The sequence below is a fragment of the Pyrgilauda ruficollis genome, unplaced genomic scaffold (assembly GCF_017590135.1).
Source record: "Pyrgilauda ruficollis isolate IOZ18807 unplaced genomic scaffold, ASM1759013v1 scaffold72, whole genome shotgun sequence".
In the NCBI taxonomy this organism is placed as follows: Eukaryota; Metazoa; Chordata; class Aves; order Passeriformes; family Passeridae; genus Pyrgilauda; species Pyrgilauda ruficollis.
Genome location: NW_024529044.1, coordinates 3,975,310 through 3,995,890, shown reverse-complemented (window position 1 = coordinate 3,995,890; position 20,581 = coordinate 3,975,310). Strand labels below are relative to the sequence as shown.

The following is a 20,581-nucleotide window of genomic DNA, read 5'->3' as shown; positions in this document are numbered from 1 at the left end:
GTCAGAGAGCTGTGCATGAGCTGGGACAAAAGAACAGCTCTTAATGTTTGCATTTTTTATTTTTCCATAGGTGAATGAACACCCTGGACTTATCTGGACTAAGCCCCTGTCACCTTTCAAAGACTCAGCACCTTCACTGTATTTTTCTGTGGCACTCATGTGGTATCAACTGATACAGACAAAGGTATGCAAATAAAAAGGGTAAATATAAACCCTCACAATTGTAGCTTCTGCTTCTGGAGCACAGCAGAGGATGTTTAGAGCTCAGAAGAGCAATTTAAGATCCACATTGTCAAAGAGGGCTTGAAATTCTCTTTTGGAGGAAGCCCAACCACTCCTGCTGTCTATGAGACAATAAAGTTTTAACATAAAAAAAAATTACTGCTACCATTTAAATAGCTACTTAAGTTCTTACTCACTTTTGCTTGCAAATACTTGAGAACTTCCTGTGATTCTGAACTAAATCTAACCCTTTGCCCAGACACTGCACATTCAAAAAGCCCCACAGAGCCCAAGCAGGGCTTTAGAAGCTCAGTGGGATAAATTGTACCTGGGGCTGGCGAGAGATGGGAGGGCCCCAGGGACAGAAAGGCAGCAGTGAGGGTTTGTTCAGTGTTTCACCACCTCCTTGTGGGATTCACGTCACATTGTCCCATCCCAGATTCCTCAGAGCAGGAGTGGATGGCACAGGGAGGGCTCCTGCAGTTCCCTCAGGCTGCCTGCCCTTGGTCCGATTTGAATGAGCAGTGAAGCAGTAGCTTCATGCAAACTTGGTAACAATGGGTAAATAAAACTCAAGATTTTACCTTCAAAACAGCCTCTCTCAGGGGTGTATTTGTTTTCCAGCATCTCCTGTTTGGCACAGCCAGAGTGACTCTGCATCCATTTAATTCATGCCAAAAATGCACAGTAGGCAATGGAACAAGAAACACTTGCATTTAGCTTTTGCAACTTCCTAAGAATTAACAAGGAACAATTTCCCTTAGGAAAACAATCCTTCCATTAATCCCCATTGTCTGAGCATGACTGTGCTCATGTCTGGCATCTTCTTTTCATCCAGTCTGCAAGAACAGCTACATGAATCTAACTGAACTTTTCTCTAAAAAAACAAATCCTAGCATGAAATACTGGTATTTGAAGTGAACCAAAACACAAATTCATTTTACTTGTATAAAAACAATTCCTTCACAAACAAGACATTTTACTAGGGCTGACAAAAGAATGCACAGTACTTTAATGGATTATGCACTAGGTCAGAGTACATGACAGCTAAATCATAATGTACAAATTTTCAGGTGTTTGTATCTAGGGTTTGTTTTTTCCCATGTCTTCTCTGTAGGGGTCAACTGTCTAGCACAGGGATTATCTGAAAGTGTAAGACTTGCCAAAACTCCAGAGGTACAAGGTGCCCCTTCAATGCTCATAATTATTAGAGCTGTCAGTGCAGTGCCTTGCCAGCACCTGGTGACCCATTCTGCTGCTGGAAAGGGAAGAAAGGCAGCACAGAAACTTCAGCACTTAAAGGGCAAGATGGTTTGCTCTAAAACCAACAATAAAGGCTTTCAGAGCCTACATGGATTAACACAGTGGGACACAATTGTGCCAGGGGTTCATGTTATATTCCACTGGCTCTAAGCAGAGTTGACAGTTACCAGTGCCATTTATCTGCCTCAAAATCACAGAAGCTTGAAATTCACAGGTTTTCTGAGTATGTTTAGGTGAACTCTTTAAGTAATTGCAAAGTCACAACATTTGTATGCTGTGGCAGCAGCAAAGGGACAGTTCTGCTATCAACAATATTTATAATAAATTTTTAAATAAAAATGACCTCTGGCAGTTATACAGCTCTAGCCAAACCCAGACATTTAAACAGTTACTCACAGTACAGGGTTGTGTTTTGTTTTTAATCAAACCATTCCAGTTCTGCAGCTTGCTACAGTAGGATATAAATATTCAAACCCAACAGATCTATATTAGACTTCCCATAATAAACAAAGTTTTCATGTATTACATAAAAACATAGCCTAAGGGAAAAAACTTTTTCTTTTGGCCTACTTCTTTCTAAGACAGTAACATCCACCAGTGCACCTGCCACCCTCAGAACCAGAAGGCATCATTTCACAGAACAGATCTGTACAATTGCTCACATCTTTTCACATCCTAGATGTTCCATTTTCAACGTTGGATCCATTAACTGGAGGCTCCACAATCAGTCTCGGCTCTATCAGCGCATCCCAGCTTTCAGTTATCTGAAAACAAACCACAGGCAGCACTTGGCAGGGGCCAGCAGCACCAGCAGATGCAATTTCTGTGCTGTTATGCTTTTGCCTAGACCTGAACAATGGCACCACTGAACTGAGATCACAGCTCCTCCTGTGAGTCACTGATCCTACTGGTGAACCTCAACCTGCCTGATACCCTGGGTAAGGAAAGGTGCAGGTTAGAACAACAGTGAGGAAAGGAAAAGCTGGAAAGAAAGGATCTCTATGAGACATGATGTTGTTTATTAGCCAAAACAAGAACTTTGATGAGTGACTGTGACCCCAGTTAATTGAGAACCAAGAACTGATTATTATGATGTAAACATGCACGTTCTTGCTAGCAAGAAACAATTGTTTTTGCTTCCATTGATTCAAATCACATGCATGACTCCAAAGGGAATGTCCCTGAGGTGAAGAGAGGCAGGGAGCAGGGCAGGTGCCAGCTCTGCAGAGCTGGTGGCAGGACTCAGAGCAGGCCCCACGTACCTTGGTGTCCTGAGGCACCGCGTACTCGATCAGCTCCACTCCGTCTGCAGACTGGTACACCAGGTCGAACTTCCCTGGCTCCTTAGCAACTGAAAGCCAAACAAACAGCTCAACCAGCTACAAACCAAAGAAACTGAAATGTTTGCCACAAAAGCTGACCAAAATCAGTTTGGTTTTGGGTTTGTTCTGTTGGGGTTTTTTTTTGTGCTCAGTGTCTGGGTTCATAATTGTAACAGAAAATCTTGAGGAAAAACTGAATACTACACACCAAAATTAAGGTAATTATCTGACTACTCACATGAGAAAGTCAACAATATGTTGCTGAAATTTGAGAAAAAGGCTCATATGACAATTCACTAATTCTGGCTTAAATGGCAACTGCAGGATACACGGTTTAAAAACCATTAAACATTTCAGGTCTCAGGAACTTGTCATTGCAGGGACTCACTTCCACACCCACTGAAGGTACACTATTATGACTTCACACTTTCTCTCAAAATAATAATATAAAATATTTTCTTTCTTTCTGAAATAATTTCTTTCAGAAAATGAAATCACAGTAGAGGTGAGTTACTGACCACTCAAATTACTGAAAAAAATTATTTTGTAAATACCCATGAGCATCCTTCAGCTCAACTAGCAAGGGTTAGAACTTGTTAGAACTTCTCAATTTAAATAGATTTTTGGGGAAGGAATGAGGAGGGGAGGGGTGTGTTGAGAATGATCCCAAGGTAATTGGGAATACTCCTGAAAGTTGAAGTGTCCCCAGGTACGTACATTGTCCTGCTGATGTTGAAAGGATCTCAAGTTCAATCTGCTTTTTTTCATCATTCCAACTGAGTATTTTTGCCTCCTTCACAAAGCAACAACAAAAGAATCAGGTAAGACACACTTCAGCACTGGTTAAGTATTCCATATTTACAACCAGTGCACTACTTGATTGCTGCCAGAGGAAATAAGTATATTTAGCTATCAAATTTTCTAGCCTCCATGTATAAAATCTGCAAAGAATTAATGCTCAGCAATCTGTAACTACTGGCATCAATAAACCAAAGTTACTCATTGTCACTAACTTTGCAGTTTAAATCAGTACTTACCCAGAAACCAAGATATCTGAAGTAGCAACAAAATTTTACTTGCACCAGTTTTAAGAATTTGCCCTAACTTCCAATAGCAGTAGACTCAAATACAGCTACATTTTTCTACTTGAGGACCTGCATTTTTTGTCATCTCTAAAACATTTATTATTAATAATCCTTGTAGTTGGTGGTTTGTTGTTTTGTTGGGGTTTTTTTTGGTTTTTTTTTTTTTTTTTTTTTTGGTTTTTTTTTTTTTTTTTTTTTTTTTTTTTTTTTTTTTAATAACAGCTACACCTTTCAAATTTAAAATTAGTTTCAGCTTCTAGAGTTTTGATTTTTACTGCTGCACTAGGAATAGCCTGTGGAGTCAACTGGACGCAAGGAAAAACACTGCACAGCATCAAAATATTTACACCACACCTCATCTACCATAGTTCTGTGAGTGAACGAAGGGAGAAAAGAAAACCAGTACCTTATAGTCTGAAACTTCAGGACTGTAATTTTCAGTTAGTTCCAGGCGCTGTTGAAAGAAATACAAGTCACAAATTGTAACTTTTCCCAATCTTTGATGATTCCACCTACATCCAGACACAGTTTCTTCAGCAACAGAGAAGTGCAAGAGCCAAGTCTCCTATTCCTGGAACCCAATGATAATCATGGTCCCAGGTAGACTTCCAGGACTTGCTGCTCCAAAGGATTTATGTTCTGGTCAGGCTGTGTGAGGAGATCAGGGAGATGGATCCCAACCTCCTCAGCTGCAGGGATTTCATTTGCATTTACTTTTTTATTTTGCAGTGCAGTGTAATTATTTGTATGGTAAGATTTGCAATAACATTTACATGGAAAATTACATTGAAATGGCAGCAGAGGCAGCATTTATTGTGTTCTACAAATACAGAAAGTCTAAAGAAATGCACTTAACTTCTGTATATGCTCCAAACTTTGACAAAAATCAAAGCCAGGCTTTACAACAAGTGAATTTTTCAGAGAAACTGTTAGCTCAGAAACTTAAAAGTGGCCCAAATGAAGCAATCTTAACCTACTAACATTTAGCATTTCCAGAGTTTACCTTAAAGGCAATTCTTTCTCCCACTTGGGGTGGAGCAGCTAGAAGAGGTAACACACTATAGTCTCTCCTGGGAATCTCCACCGGATTCTGTGAAACAAAGAGTAACCCACTGATTTAATTACTGTATCAGTGAAAACACAAGACAATGTTCATGCTGTATGAATTGCAAGAATCACTGAGAAGAGCAAGGTACATGCTTTGTTTTTAGATACAGAATACAATCACTTTATTGTTGTTTCATAAACATGTCCTCAGGCTGACAAATGGAATTACAGTAAATGAAAGCTCAGCCTTTATCCCACTAATCTATTTCTGCTGTTATTCTGCTGAATTACTCTCATCCTGTAGGTTCTTTGTACAGTTCAAGCTGCCAGAGAAAGGTGACCTCTGCCTGTGTGAGTCACTCACCTGGACAAGGACAGAAGTGTTTGTCGCAGCTTCATTTAACTGCCTCTGTTTCTGGCCTTCACTGCTGTAGTTATAGAAGAAGCCAGGGTTTGCTCCTCTCCCATGGCCCCTCATCATCCCACGAAACCCACGGCCCCTAGGTCCTCTCCAGAAGTTATCCTCTCCCGTTCCACGCCCCCTTCCACGGCTCGGGCTGGCAAACGGTCCTTGGGCACTGGCTGGAAACTGTGTAGTGCAGTTCCTTACTATGGAATTACCCAGTCCAGCACCTGCTGCAGATTTTTTAATGACAAGTGTGTCTGAATCTGAACTATCAGAGTCTGAAGAGGAGCTCTGTGCTTTGGGAGCCTTGGTGCTGGCTTTTACAGCCACCACATGGTTTGGCACTGATTTTTCCTTTGCAGTGCTGTCTTGTGCTGGTGTCACCTTCTCCTCCTCTGTACTCGAGTCAGAATCTGAACTAGATGACTGAGGTTTTTTAGCATTTTTACTAATTGCAGTCTTAGTCTTTTCAGTGTTAGACTTTACAGTCACTTTATTAGTTTTCACATCAGAATCTGAAGCAGCTTGGGATTTGTCTTTGGGAAGTGTCACCACTACAGGTTTATGGGAAGAGTTATTTTCCTTTACATTTAATTCACTGCTGTCACTGTCAGACGATGTGCTGGAGGAATCTGAAGCTCCCACCCTCTTTTTCCTGGACTGTGTTGTGATCTTTTTGGTGCTATTTTTACCAGAATTTAGAGAAAAGCTCTCATTTGCCCGTTCTAAAGCCATCTTTGCTGCAGCAACCTTTGTCTGATTTTCATCCTTCTTTTTTGTTGCCAACTGCTTCTCCCTCTCTGTTTTTTTCATCTTTTTAGAATGGGAAGTAGAGCTCTCTTCCTTACCTTCTGTGAGTCTATTTCTTCCCCTAACTTCTTCCTTTCTTTTTCTTTTCGTGTACCTTTTCTGAGAGTCCCGAGTATCTACAGAGGTCTCTTCCCTACAAGAGGAATACTCAAGGTTATGCTTCTCCTTTTTCTTTTTCCTTTTATGCTTGCCTTCATTCCTGGACAATTCTTCCTCATCCTCCTTCTGTCTGTGCCTTTTTTTGTCTTCTTTTGTTGTGCAAATAAAGCCATCATCTATCTCTTCATAATCATCTGCAACGATCTCTTCCAATTTTACTCTGTTAAAAAAACCAAACAAAAGCCACCATTCAGCATAATGAACACTTTTCCCCACATGTGAGCAGCTCAGGCAAGTTCCCCTAGAGTGAAGATGCTGCAGCTCTTCCCTGGACAGTCTGGACCCTCTCCTGCAGGCACAGGCTCCCGTTCCATCCTCGGGAACATTTCCAACTGCTTGGCTCCCTCCCTCCCTCTGGCCGTGCTGGGGTGTCTCAGGTGCCGGGAGTCAGTGCCCGCGGGCACCCGGCTCCTGCTGCACTGCCCAGGGAAGGCAGAGCTCAGAGCCCCGGGAACCCATCCCTGTCCCACCAAAACCACGTGGAGATCCAGAGAATCCCAGAATGGGTCAGGAAGGGACCACAGTGGGGTCACCTGGTCCCATTTCCCTGACTAACAAGGGTCATCCCAGAGCACGGGGCTGTGTCCAGAGGGCGCTGGAATATCCCCAGTGAGGGAAACTCCGCATCTCGTCTATCCCAGCGTGCGGGCCCTGCACCTCAGTGCGAGAAACAATTTCATCTGTAACATCACGGTCAGGTGGAACTTCCTGGGCACCAGTTCCTGCCTTTTGTCCCACGGCTCGGCACCATCCCGGTCCGGCCTCTTGGCACCGCCTTTAGATACTGATAGACACTGATGGGGTGCGTGTGTGGGAATGACGCCCGATCCCGCTGTCGCGGTCCGGCAGTCCTGATCCCGGTCCGGATCCCGCTCTCTGTGTCCGATCCCGCTGTCCCTATCCTGGTCCCAGTCCCGATCCCGCTGTCCCGATCCCGCTGTCCCGGTCCGGCTGTCCCGGTCCCGCTGTCCCGGTCCCGTCCCTACCGCAGCGAGTCGTTGTCCCGCACGAGGCGCGCGCTCTCGGCGGGAGGCAGCAGCGCCCCCTCGAGGAAGAGGCTGAGGCGGGCGCGGCGGCTGAAGCCGAAGCGATGGCGGATGAGGCTGAGCAGGTCGGTGACGAGCCGCGCCTGGCCCGGCTCCAGCAGCAGCCAGCACAGCGCGCAGCCCGGGCTGGCCGGCGGAGGGTGGTCGAACACCAGCCGCAGCCGCACCGGGCCGCCGCCGGCCGCCATCATGGACACGGAGGAGGAGGCGGAGGAAGAGGCGGAGGAGGCGGGCGCGGGGGGCGGTGCCTCAGGGCAGGCCGGGCCGGCAGGTCCCGTGACCGCGGGAGCTGAGGGAGCGATGGGGCTGCTCCGGGCTGTGACCGCGCTGTCCGTGCTGCTGCTGGCGGCAGGTACGGGCCGGGCCGGGATGGGATGGGGACGGGACGGGACGGGACGGGACGAGACGAGACGAGAGGGGAGCAGAGCGGCGCCGCGCCGCGTCTCGTCTCCGGGCACGGCGCCTCTGGGCACGGCGCTCCTGTGTCCCGCAGCTGCTGCCGGGCAGGGCCCGGGCTAAGCCGCGTGAAATTCCGCTTGCTCGGTTGGTAGTCCCGGCGAGAGCAGCAAAGCCTGGCCACCGTGGCCGTGGAAAAGCCTTATTGCTCCTGCTCCAGTGCGCTGTTGCCTTCTGCCCTGATCCCTGAGATTAAGGGATGGAGTGTCAAAGGTCTGTTCCGTGTTTGAGATGGACGGTAGTTTGACTGCGTAAGTGACCAGATTTTACTGACTTAAATTATATTTGGATTCCTTCAGAAGTGACCCTCTGTCTGTCTGCATGTGCTCTCCTTGGGGACTGTGAAGTGGTGCGGTCCCCGCACACACCCGGCTCAAAGCGCTGCGATGAGTTCAGCTCCTCGGCTCATGGAGCCAATGGCCCTAAAGCTGCGGGTTCGATCCCCGCCCGGGCCCTTCGCTAAACTCGATCTTTTTAGGTCCCTTTCAACTCAGAATATTCTGTGATCCTTGTCGAAATTGCAGCTGGTTATGGGAGTTATTTCACTGCGGCTGTGCCTTCAGCCCAGGTCACTTCAAGAACAAATTATTCCAGCAATTGGGCAGTTATTCCGGCGGCAGCTCTAACGCCAGGCTCTGATAAGGCAGCACTTAATTACACACTTCATTCATTGACAATAACTCAGCTGTGGGTGGGGGTGTAAGTATAGGCAGGTTTCTTATAGTAATTTCTTTTAATAGTAGTAGTACTTCTCATTATCACACCCAAGACTGAAATGTCATGTTTTGGAACAATTCTGGTGGAAAGTCCAAAGCTGAGTCTTTTTACCTAGTTGCTTATTATTGTTATTTCCTCTCAAGGTGTAGTTCTGAGGCAGCCCCAAGAGCCCAAAGAGGTGTGGGGATATGTGGAGGTTCGGAGCAAGGCCCACATGTTCTGGTGGCTCTACTATGCAAATAACCCAACCAAAGACTTCACAGAGTTACCTCTTGTCTTGTGGCTTCAGGTAAGGTTTGGTGAGAGACACCTAAGTGATAATTCTTTCCATCTGTGGCTGGTTCAGTCTGATATCTGATATTGTGCAGCTCTACAGAAACAGAATTTAAAACTGCCTTGTTCTAAATGCCTTGCCTTGTGACTGAGGTGTTGGGGTTGGGAAAAAAAAAAGCGGGATTTCATTCTGCAGTTGTGAGGTGTCCTCAAGTGCTCACCTTCCATCAGGTTTGATTGTAATACAGAGGTTGTTCTTATCTTCATACAACAGTAGTGATTTTTGTGCATTGCAATTTCACAGCTCCTTTCCTGGAGAGTTTGAAGTCTAAACAGTGTTCAGAGAGAGAGAGAGTAAATAAAATAATCAGAGATTGAGGTTGATTTCTAAATGGAAACAATCCTGGTTTGATAAAAGTGGTGGCATTTACATACATTTCAGAAGTTAATGTTGAATAGAATCACTTGAGGACTTGTTCTTATTCTTTCTGGGTTATTTCATCAGTGTGAAACCCACAAGCTGTACATGCTGATTGAGCCAATGACTTGCAAGGCCCCCGTTAGAAGAGAGTTAACTTTTGCACTCCATATTTGGGGAATAAGGTATTAAAACCGGGCTCATATAGCAGGCAGCTCACCAGAAGCTCTCACAAGAGGGTGATGCTTCCCTGTTGAATTCTTGCTTTCAGAAATGGCATGTGTGTGCATAGCCCAAGACCATGAGGAACAGAGCCTGCTCTGCAAATTAACATGTAGTGCAAAAGCCATTTCTAAAAATTTACAGTCTGTCTTTCTACTTACTGGCTGCTTTTCTTACTGGCTACTTTTCTTCCATCTGTCATGTCTATGCCATGCTGCCTTTTAACATCTGTGTCATTTGATATTTCCCTGCAGGGAGGTCCAGGATCTTCAGGCTGTGGATATGGGAACTTCGAAGAGATTGGTCCATTAGACAGAGAAATGAAGCCAAGAAATACAACCTGGGTACAGTAGAGTTCAGCTTCTAACTACTGATTACAAATGTTTGTTTGCTTGTGTAAGCAGATGATTACTACACAAAAAAACACAGAACAATTTTTCATTTAAAGTTCAGTAGAACTATAATATTTCAAGTTAAAATATTGTGATTATTAAATTAGCTTATAGGAATGGCCTTGTTTAGAACTGAGGGGTAGATATTAATTTGATTTAATGAAGTATGTCTGTTCCATGGAACTGTGAAATGCACATGTCTGGGACAGAGCAGGGAAATTGTAGAAAATGTTATTTCAGATCACAGCTTCATTGTGTGCAGTCACAGAGCTTTGTCTGGGTGGCTGGCAGTGTAAAACCTATGCTTATAATTACAGGTCCAGTGTGGCCTTCAAGGGAAAACAAATTACAGCTGCCTGTGAAGGTGGAAGTTTAATTGGAGCAATGTATTTGTGCTCTGAGTTACCAATAGTCTGAAGTACTCCAGAGTTCCCCCTAGGCGACTTCCCTCTGTATCACTGGCAGTTTTTGGGTGTATTTCTCATTACAGATTTGGCAAATTGAAGGACTTTATGTTGCACCTAATTTTTCTGCAAGTTTTTTCAGGTCCAGGGATTTGCTGGCTCAGTTAATAATTTGTGCTATCAGAACTAAGTTTTTTTTGCTGGTGCTGAACTGAGGGTTTATACAAACCTTCTTTCTGCTTCTACAGTTGCAGGCAGCCAGTATCTTGTTTGTGGATAATCCTGTGGGCACTGGATTCAGTTATGTGGATGATTGTAGCTTATTTGCCCAAAACCTTACCACAGTAGTTTCTGATATGATGGTTTTTCTTGGAGAATTCTTCAAGCGTAGAACAGAATTCCAGGTAAGTGAATTGAATTCTTGTTTAATGTTGTATTTTTCTCTGCTTTTAAATAGAATTAAAAAAGAATTAGGGAACAGACTTCCAGATGAGCAGTGTTTTGCTGCTAGATAGTGTGTGGTGCAAGTATAACTGCCGTCTCTTCTTTTCCACATTTCAGAAGTTGTATCTTGATTTTGGGGTTAGTGAGATAAGCATTGGGGTGGATTATTGTCTGTTGAGTGATCCAAACAGCATATATGGGATCACAGCTGCTTATAGTTCCAAAATACTTTAGAACCAACCCCAGCAAGTCACCAGGATGTTATGGAAACCTAGTGTGCAGCTTAAAATAAGAAAAACATTAAATGTTTGATGGGGAGAGGTGAACAGCCAGTGCTGGGTCCTGTGGGATGTGAGAGATGGTTGGAGGTGTCTTCTGCCCCCCATGCAATGAATTCCTTGTGTGGTTTTTCTCTCCCCAGACCATCCCATTCTACATATTTTCTGAATCTTATGGAGGTAAAATGGCTGCTGGGGTTGCTTTAGAGCTGCACAAGGTAAGTACTTGGAGGATACAGTTCACTTTTCACTTTAAAAGTTCTACAAGTACTTTTATTTTCTGGAATACACCATCCCTATTTCCTAATTCACAGTGCTACTTACTTTTTTCACTTAAAGAAAACTGATTCTAGAGTCATGAATAGCTAAAATTTAATTCTTGGTGTTTTGTTTTGTTTTTCCTCTTATTCACGAAGGCTGTTCAAAAAGGGACCATAAAGTGCAATTTTATGGGGACTGCTCTTGGAGACTCATGGATTTCTCCTTTGGGTATGTTTAAACTCTTCAGACTGTTGATGATTTGTTGTTGTCATTTTGTTTTGTTGGGTGTTGTAATCACTCCATGAGTGCCTGAACTCAAAAAGGCCATCCCTGCCTGAAGTGAATTAACTCTCTAGTGAGTCTGGTAAATCAAAAATAAATACTGCAGCCTTGCAAGTCTTCTTGTGACTGAAGGCTCTCTTTTTAGAATGTATCTAGATTAGGAAAAATCAGAGAGCAAAGGCAACAAGGAGCCCACTTGTATCTGAAGTGGAAGGATGGCAAAATGTCCCTGCCCATCTCCACAGCCTGTGAGGTGTTTTGTAAGAGTCCTGTGCTGAAATGTGGCTGCCAAGTGATTCACAAGGCTGCAAGTGAGATTTGTGTCTGGTGGAGGATAAAAAGCAAATTAAAGGGCTCTTGGTCCTTCAGTGGTATTGGCAAGGGCAGGCTTCACAGATTCTCTGCAGCACAGAACAATACCAAGCAAACTCTTATCTGTCTGCCATCAGCTGATCCTTGAGAATTTGCAAACAAAGCTGTTATAAAACAGATTTGTTTTATAACTTAGTTTTTCCCTCGTGACTTTTCAAACAGATCAGTTTAGATAATTCCCATCCTCTTGTTAGACATCTGGTAATGTGCTGCAGTGCTGGGGGGAGAACATTTTGGTAAAAACATGTTGGTTGCTTTAAATAAATTTCACTGGTTAACTCCTAAGGGGTTAATGATGTTGCAGGATTTGTAAAGAACCTGCTCTGTGGTACATAACCTTAGGATTAAAGAGAGCTTACTGTACCTTTTTACTGATTAATTCATCTCCATTAATTTTTCTCATAAATATTGTTTCCCCAGTAAAAGAGAAGTAAGTTAAATCTTAGTCAATAATTGATTGCCAGTTTGATGTTTGAAATCTGTTCTGTTTGTTTAGACTCTGTGCTGTCCTGGGGACCCTACCTTTACAGCACTGTAAGTACTTTCTTAAACTCTCACCTGATCCCTTGTGCTGCCATACAGTACAAATGAATGTTGAATTTTAAGATTACATCTTGGCCTGAATAAAACCTCGAAAGCATGGAGGCTGTTAGCAATAAATGGATGTGGAATTGTAATTGAAGCTGTCCTTCTTTGTGTTTGTCTTCCAGTCTCTCCTTGATGATAATGGTCTAGCAGAGGTGACTGCTGTTGCCAAAGAAATAATGGATGCAATAAACAAAAATCAATATGGGCTGGCTACTGAGCTCTGGGGCAAGGCTGAAGGTATCATTGAAGAGGTGAGATCTTTGACCAACATTAAGAACTAACTGCTGTCTGGGGAGGCACATGATTTCAAGTTATCCTTTCTGTGAGTGCTGAGCTGGCATGAATTCTTCAACCCTCTGCCCAGTCATTTTTGCCAGGATTTGTTGATCCCAGTGCTGATATAAAGGAATGTTTGCTATGCCCTGTTGGGGGAGTGACAGAGAAAGTGGGCAGGACAGCCTTTGTGGTCTTCCAGTATTGCACTGAGGTTTCAGCAGACAACTAGTCCTCTTGATTCCACAGTTTCAATTTAAATAAACTCTATCTCCTGGAAAGCTTTGAATATTGAAAACTGCATCCACCAAGACACAAACCTGAAGTTAAGCACACATCTCTATTTGAAGAACTACAGTAGGTGCACAGGATGGAAAGGAACCTCAAATTATGGTCTGTTACTGTGGGTCACTGCATCTCCTCACTTAGAAAGTTCCAGCATAAAAGACTGGTAAAGTTTTGCTTTGGTTTCTCCTGTTAAAAGGTTGCTTCAAAATCTCATTCTTGGTTGCATCTCATTCTTTAATACACATAAGGCTCTGGCTTTCTTGGACAGAAAGGCTAATCTGGAGCCACTTCCTTTTTTTCTTTTTTTGGATATTTTTTGGGTTTTTTTTGCTATTATTCATAACTGACAGTGCCTTGCACATAGTTGGTTTCACTTCTTGCTGTTCAGGAGGAGCTTTTGTTTCCTGTTTTACTTTTCAAATCTACTTGGCTTCCCCTCTCAGTTGTGATGGTGCTGGCAGGTGAAGGCACTGCAGTTCTTGTGCAGTTGCTGTTGTGAGCTGATTTCTGACCTAAACATCAGAACTTTAAAAACTCAAAAATCAAGTAAAGCAGGGCTTCAAGATTCTGGAGTAACTTCTCTAATGGCAGCACTGCTCACATTTGTCCTTGGATTCAGACAGCCTCTGTCAGCTGCATCAGAGCTGCCAATCTGCAGTGCCTGGGCACATCCAGCTGTCAGCAGCTCCAGAAGGGGGTGGCTCATACCCAGCACCATGTTCTCGAGGAAGCATTTTAGATTTTGGAGGATTGTAGGTTGGAAGGATGTTGAGCAAGAGCAGCACCAGACCTGACGTGGCAGAAGAGGCTGTCTAAAAGCATCACCTGGCACTGCAGCTCTCTGCCATGAGTAATGCAGGGTAAGACTTCCTGTAGCTTCACATCTGCATCAGAGGAAATAACATCTCTGGCACAACCCATGTGTGAACAATACAGTCTTGAGGAATCTCTTTCTCACTTCTCAAAGCAAATGTAGAAATGAAGTTTTTCCACAAGTATCTTCCTGGTGTAAAGTAAAGTAACAGGGTCCTTTATTTAGCATTTTCTTTTTTTTTTTTTGTCTTTTTTCAGGAAGGATTGTTCTTCATCTCTGAGAAATGTTTTTATTAGCGTTACTGAAATTATCTTGTGTTTTCAGAACACAGACAATGTGAACTTTTATAACATCTTGACTAAGGAGGTTCCAGAAGTGAAATCAGATGAACAGGAAAATTTCCATCTCAGTAAGTTGTGTTTCAATACTTGAACTTCTGAGGCCCTGTGTTTCCATTCACATACCTTCAACCCTGACAGTGGAAAGAGTCTGAGTGTAGCACATCCTTAAAATGGATGTTGATATTCTCTCGAGCAGAACTTGTTTGCCGTTGCATAAGTAGAGACAGATAGGAATGTGGAACAACCCTATAGATGGCACCTCCACCTATACATCCTGCACAAATTACAGCAAGGAAGCAGTCAGCATAATTGCAACATTGTTTCATGACCTTTTAAGTTACTTCCTCTTACTGTCTTTCATTTCTGTCTTTAAGACAGGACGCCAGTGTCTCATCAGTAGAAACAGTCTGATTAAATTATTGCTCCATTATTTTTGTGCATCAATGTGAAAAACACATGTGTAGAACTTCTTTCAAGCTCTTTTTCTGTTGGTTTCATAAGGGAAGGTGAAATTAACTCCTGAAAGTAAAACATTGCAGCTCAAAAATAACTGGTCTGTTGAGAAGAGCCAAGTGGTTAAAGCAGAAGCTGATGCCCAGAAAAAGTGCAGTGTTAGCTAAAAGTAGGAATGGATGGAGTCTTCCTGTATCATCCTGCCCTAAATAAGGGTTGACTTCAGTGGTTTCTAGTAAAAGTAAGCAAATCTGTCTCTGTGGTGCTGCATTTTCATTAGAAAAGGGTTGTTGGCCATGACTGACAGTGAAGAGTGTTGTCTGTGCAGGATGGTGTCTTAAGTGTGCCACTGATCAAAGGGTGTTCGCTGTTTTTCAGTGCGGCTTTACCAGCGCCATGTCAGAAAAATGCATCAGAGCAGCCTTGATGAGCTGATGAATGGGCCCATCAGAAAGAAGCTGATGATCATTCCTGACTGTGTGAAGTGGGGAGGTACTTTCCTGTGTGCTAGTGTGCACCTGATGAGTTCATTACCACTGTTTTACAGTATTGCATCCTGTAGGAAAATACTCTGGCAACTCAGACCAGTTGCCAGGAAAATACTCTGGCAACTGGTGACACTCAATTGTCCTTGTCCATGGGGCTAAGGAGGGGATTTGTTCTCAGAAATGAAGATGTCGGGGGGCAGGTCTGTGGGAGCAGGTGTGGTTCTGATTCTGCTGTATCTATCTTTAGCCAAGTAACTAAAAATACAGGAGGAGGGAGGAAGATCCTCGGTATTTCAGGAACTGCTGTCTTTCATGCAGTCTTGCTGAAATTCCTGTTAGTTTTTCTCTGCCAGAAGTCTGGTATCATCTGGCATTTTATGGAGGAGGGGGTGTAAAACAGGCTTAAATGCTGATGTCAGCACTCTGTGTGTGTAAATAGGAGCCAGCAACTACAGCACTGTCTGTGAGCTCCAGTGGGAGCACAGCTGCTGTCTGGTCCTCGTGTTCCTCAGACTGATAAATCACTGCCACTTTTGGCTAGGATTGTTTTTTGTGCAGCTGTGAACTACATTTTAAAGCCTTTAGCCCATGCTTCTGTCCCAACTTGGGGATGACATCCTTCATGACTTAAAATTTGTCTTTCTGGTTCCAACCAGGTCAGTCCAGACAGGTCTTTGAGAACATGGCTGAGGACTTCATGAAACCTGTCATCGATATCGTTGATCAGCTTTTGGCAGCCAATATCAGTGTTACAGTCTATAATGGGCAGCTGGACCTCATTGTTGACACCATGGGTGAGGAACTTCTTCACTGGGGGTGGAAACAGAACATGTGATGAATAGAATGTGGAGCTGTCAGTATATTGCTACCCAGATTTCTCCAATCTTCTGTGCAAACCTCTTACCTAACTAGCAGTGCTTAAATACTACAGTCATAAATGAGCAGCACTTAGGATGTTTTGCTTATATCCCTCTGAGAGAGGCAAATCCTTTACCTGCATTATACTGTTGAGAAATGGATCTGCAACATCAGTAATTGCTTGTTTCAGTGAAGCCAATAATTCACTTAATCCTCCTGGATAGGCACATAGATGTGTATGTGTGTATGCTCATTCATAGGCAAAGAATGCTGGTAATTAATGAGGGAGGGTGCAGTGGAAGAGTGATCACACCTGCTCTCATTGTAGGCTCCTGCACACCCTGGGCTTTGTTTGCTGCTTTCAAGATGCTGGTTTGGTGCAGGGGTAGTTTGGGAGCCAGGCCAAGTGCTGCTGAAATGCTGAACAAGGGTGCTGTGTGCCCTTCTGCTCGTCTTTTCTCACAGAGTTAAAGAATCCGCAGTCACAGGCTCCACAAACACCTTTCTATGTTGTGAAAGGCTTTATTCCTTGTATGTCGCTGTCCACTTAGATATTCAAATGCCCTTCATGAACAACACAGCAATCAGTAAATCCAGGAAGCATGGTATTTAGGCTGTCAAAACAGATTGGCAGTTAGTGATGCTCCAGTTTATCACATTTTCGTCTAAAATTGAGCTGTAGTTAACATGTAAATTCTTCCAGCAGTTCCCAGGTAGGCTAAAGCTTTGTCCTCCTTCGAGTCTTAGAATTGATCTTGTTGCTGTCTTGACCTCCACCTTCTCTAGCAGCACCTGGAAACAGAAAGCCTTTTCAGCCTCCTCTCAATGAGTGTCCAACAAAGAGAGAAACAGTACCTCTTCTGATTTCCAGGAGGGAGACTTGGTATGGCTGATCCTTCTCCATGGCAGGACATTCAAGGTGTTTGAGGTGCAAAGTGAAATATGTTGGAATTTCTAGGGCTGCAGAGCCTCCAAGAAGCACATGTTCAACTTGTGCAATCCTAAATCCATTTCATACACACCTTCACTGTTTACTTATTCCCTTCTCCCCTCCATTGGTTTGTTTCAGTTTGTCCTGAATTTTCCTAGGCCTAAGAAAATTGGTTTTAGGAGCTGAACACACAGACTCTGTGCTAACTCTGCTGTACTGGTATCTGGTTCAGGGGGTGTCCAGCTGAACTGGACTCCCAAGCTGCTGTGGAACCAAGTATTGGTAATTTCCAAGTATTGGTAGTCAATGCTATCTCTTATTTCCAACAGGCCAGGAGGCATGGATCCGGAAACTGAAGTGGCCTGATTTGGAGCAGTTCAGCCAGAAAAGGTGGAAGGCACTGTATGTGTCTCCAGAATCTACTGAGACAGCTGCTTTCCACAAGGCCTATGAGAACTTTGCTTTCTTCTGGATTCTCAAGGCTGGGCACATGGTAAATAATGAAGTTCTTAGGGTGGAATCAGCAAGAAGACTGAAGATGTGTGTGGCTGCTGTCTGCTTCCTTATAGCAGCTGCTTATCCTGTGCTTTTCTCCGTGCTAGGTACCAGCTGACCAAGGAGAGATGGCACTCAAAATGCTCAGGATGGTAACTCAACAGCAGCACTAGGGGAAGGGAGGACATCTGGTCTGACTTCCTGTCCAGCAGCAGGGCTCTGGAGGAGTGTGAATCTGGATCCTAAGCCAAAGGAGGCACAGTGGCTGTTTGGGCACACAGCCTCCTTCATCTTGCTGATACTGTGCACAAGTGCTTGTGGAAAGGTGTTTTTTTCCTTGAATGAGTTATTGCTTTTGGATTTTTTAAGCTGTGATTTGCTGCCTTAACACTGTTGATAAATGACTCTTCCAGAGGGAAGTCCCCTGTCATAAAGAACAAGCCTTGAACCTTTGCCTTGGAAGGATTTTGTGCTCTTGCCCTTCCCTGAATGCTCCTTTATCTGTTTGCACACCAAGAGTAAAACTGATTTGACTTCATTTGCTCTGTGTTCCTCTGGGAGAGTTGATCTGCTTCATGAGGCTGTGGAATGTTCCTTCCTTTGTCCTCAGGCTTGAGTCACCTGGCTGGATTCAAGATGAAGACAGAGGACCTGCCCTAGAGGAATCACAGTCCATCTCATCTTGCTGAGGTGCCTGAATTAGGATCCAAGATTCTTCAGACTTCCTGTGCTCTGGAGAGAGAAAAACATCCCACAGAGGAGGATTTGTCCCTTTTCATCTGAGCATTTGTTTCTTGTTTCCATTCTTCTTAATGCCTACTGCTCAAACTTTGCCTTTAACACCTAAAGCACATCCAGCAGGAATTCCTGCTATTCTGTATCCTGAAGCAGAAGGCCTGTTAATACCCTCTTGTACCAAAGAGTCCCAACAGACAGAAGCTTCTTAAAACCTTCTGGGTTTAGCCAGAAAGAAAGGAGCATTATTTAAGCAATAACAGCATAATTCTGAAATACTATAGGGCTGTTAAAAAGAAGGATACACAAAATCTTAATCCATGTCTTTTGGAGATAAGTCTTGCAGAGACCTATTATTTTGAAACATTTCTTTTTTTATAATACATAGTCAAGAAGAGACTTGGTCAGACATCATTTGACTTTTGCTATGGAGCATGAAGTAGTTGTTTTTTATTGGTGTCTGATAGGAGGCACAACAGCTCCTTCCAGCTCTCAGAATCCTAAATAAATAACAACCTCTCACTTACTCCAGCCACTGAAACTGTCATGAAATACCTGGTAGCATTGTCTTAGCAAGAACTGAGGCACTGTCCTGGTTAGGGCAAATTGGTGAGGAAACTCCAAAAGGGGTCCCTCTAGAAAGGAGATTCAAGCCCTTCCCTCTACTGGTTTGGGAAAAAATTCCTTGGAGAAAAGTGGGGAAAAAACTGTTTATTTAACAAGCAAAGTATTCACAAGCATAAAAAAAAATACTTAAACAATAACACCTCTCTCTGTTCTGAAGAGATGGCAAATTCAGGAAGTCCTTGTTGTGGGGTGTAGCTTGGTTTGCTCAGTCTCTTATCAGTCCCTCTGAGGCTGGAAAAGGCTGTGTCCCAGGCCCAGGTGGGCCACAGATGTGAGCTCCCAGTGTTTTCTGGATTTTCAGTCCAGAGCAGGTTTGAACAGTTCCAAGAAAAAAAAAAAATTGCACACAGTCCAGGGAACTTCACTGCCTCAGCTAGCTAAAAAATTAACTAAAAAGCAAAGGAGAGCTCTCTCCTGCTGTCTGTCCGTGCTGCAGACAACACAGTCCAGGAGAGAAAAATGCTGAAGCTCTCTGTCTCTGTTTTGAAAACAACTGCCTCAGACATTTCACTGCTTCTCCTTCTCCCCCCACTTCACTCTCAGATCTAGTTTTAAAGGTGCAAAACTTATTTCTGGGCCGAATAGACAAATGGGGATACAATTCAGCATCATAAAGTAACCCTAGGACAGGAACAAGGCTGTGTGAGCACACATGCAATCAGCCAGCAGCTGCACTATTGGTACCTAATAATTGCTTTCCTCTTGAGAACTTTAGCAATGCAGATCCAGATTTGTTTTTTGAAATACTTTTTTCAATAAATAGGTCCAATTCATCTCTCTTCAGCATCACATTGATTTCACTGCTTGAAAACGACATTATTTTCTGTTTTGGCTTTTAGGTGAACAGAAGGAGGTTGCTACCAGTGTGTAAATTTGCATATCTGCATTCTTTTAATGTTTTTAAATAATTTCCCTAGCAAATCAGTATGTTTTTGCCTGGGTAATGTGTGGTTTGGGCTGGGATGGAGTTAATTTTCTTTCTAGTAGATAATATGGGCTATGTTTTGGATTTGTGCTGGAGATTGTTGATAACACAGTTGTGTTCTAGTTGTGGCTGAGCAGTTCTCACGAGGCCTTTTCTGCCCTCACCAGACCCCACCAGTGGGGAGCACAAGGAGTTGGAGGGGACACAGCCAGGACAGCTGGCCCTAACTGACTCAAGGGACGTCCCAGGCCTGGTGGTGTCATGCTCAGCTGGGGGAGAAGAAGGAATGGGGGACACTGGGGGTGATGCTGTTTGTCTTCCCAAGTAACTGCTGCATGTGGTGGAGCTCTGCTCCTTGGAGACAGCTGCACACCTGCCTGCCCATGGGAAGTGGTGAATGAGCTCCTTATTTTGATTTGCTTGTTGCCTATTAAACTCTCCTTATTTCAACACAAGAGTTTTCTCACTTTTACCTTTCAGTCTTTCCCCCATCTGTCGTGGGGGGAAGCAAGTGGGCAGCTCTGTGGTGTTTGTTTGCTGGCTGGGGTTAGACCATGACAGCAGTTTCAGTTGGCTGGTCCTCAGTCCTGTTATGTACAACATTCTGCATTAATCCTAAATTAATACTATAGGGCCTGAGAGAGAAAAATAATTGAGAAGGTGGTCTCTTCAGAAAGCAGCATTTAGTGCTGTTCTCACCTCTCTTTATCAAATAGGACATTGATTCAATTGCCCTGTGCTGGTGCTCAGTCACAGGCTTGAGGCATCTGTTCCTTTTTATGCTTTGTTTTAGCTTCAGCAGGTTTTTCTGTTGGCAGAGACAGCTTGTGAGGAAAAAAGATAGTGTCAAGAAGGCTGGTGGTAACGATTTGTTGGTTATAGGGGC

General features: G+C 43.7%; 2 protein-coding genes across 2 annotated transcripts; one reads left to right on the top strand and one right to left on the bottom strand.

Moving 5' to 3' along the window:
- Nucleotides 1–1,211: 1,211 nt before the first annotated feature.
- Nucleotides 1,212–7,555, bottom strand: COIL (coilin). Its single transcript, XM_041485823.1, has 7 exons — nt 7,301–7,555; nt 5,304–6,474; nt 4,896–4,982; nt 4,299–4,346; nt 3,525–3,600; nt 2,748–2,836; nt 1,212–2,249 (listed from the first exon to the last, which is right to left on the bottom strand). Exons 1-7 carry the CDS (start codon nt 7,549–7,551, stop codon nt 2,154–2,156), a joined length of 1,818 nt encoding a protein of 605 aa, XP_041341757.1. The 5' UTR covers nt 7,552–7,555; the 3' UTR covers nt 1,212–2,153.
- A 75-nt stretch (nt 7,556–7,630) lies between these two features.
- On the top strand, nt 7,631–19,171 carry SCPEP1 (serine carboxypeptidase 1). Its single transcript, XM_041485824.1, has 13 exons — nt 7,631–7,712; nt 8,677–8,822; nt 9,701–9,790; nt 10,491–10,646; nt 11,108–11,182; nt 11,381–11,453; nt 12,376–12,413; nt 12,590–12,718; nt 14,167–14,251; nt 15,015–15,128; nt 15,781–15,918; nt 17,243–17,406; nt 17,516–19,171. The coding sequence occupies exons 1-13, from the start codon at nt 7,661–7,663 to the stop codon at nt 17,579–17,581; spliced, it is 1,326 nt and encodes a 441-aa protein (XP_041341758.1). The 5' UTR covers nt 7,631–7,660; the 3' UTR covers nt 17,582–19,171.
- Nucleotides 19,172–20,581: the final 1,410 nt, after the last annotated feature.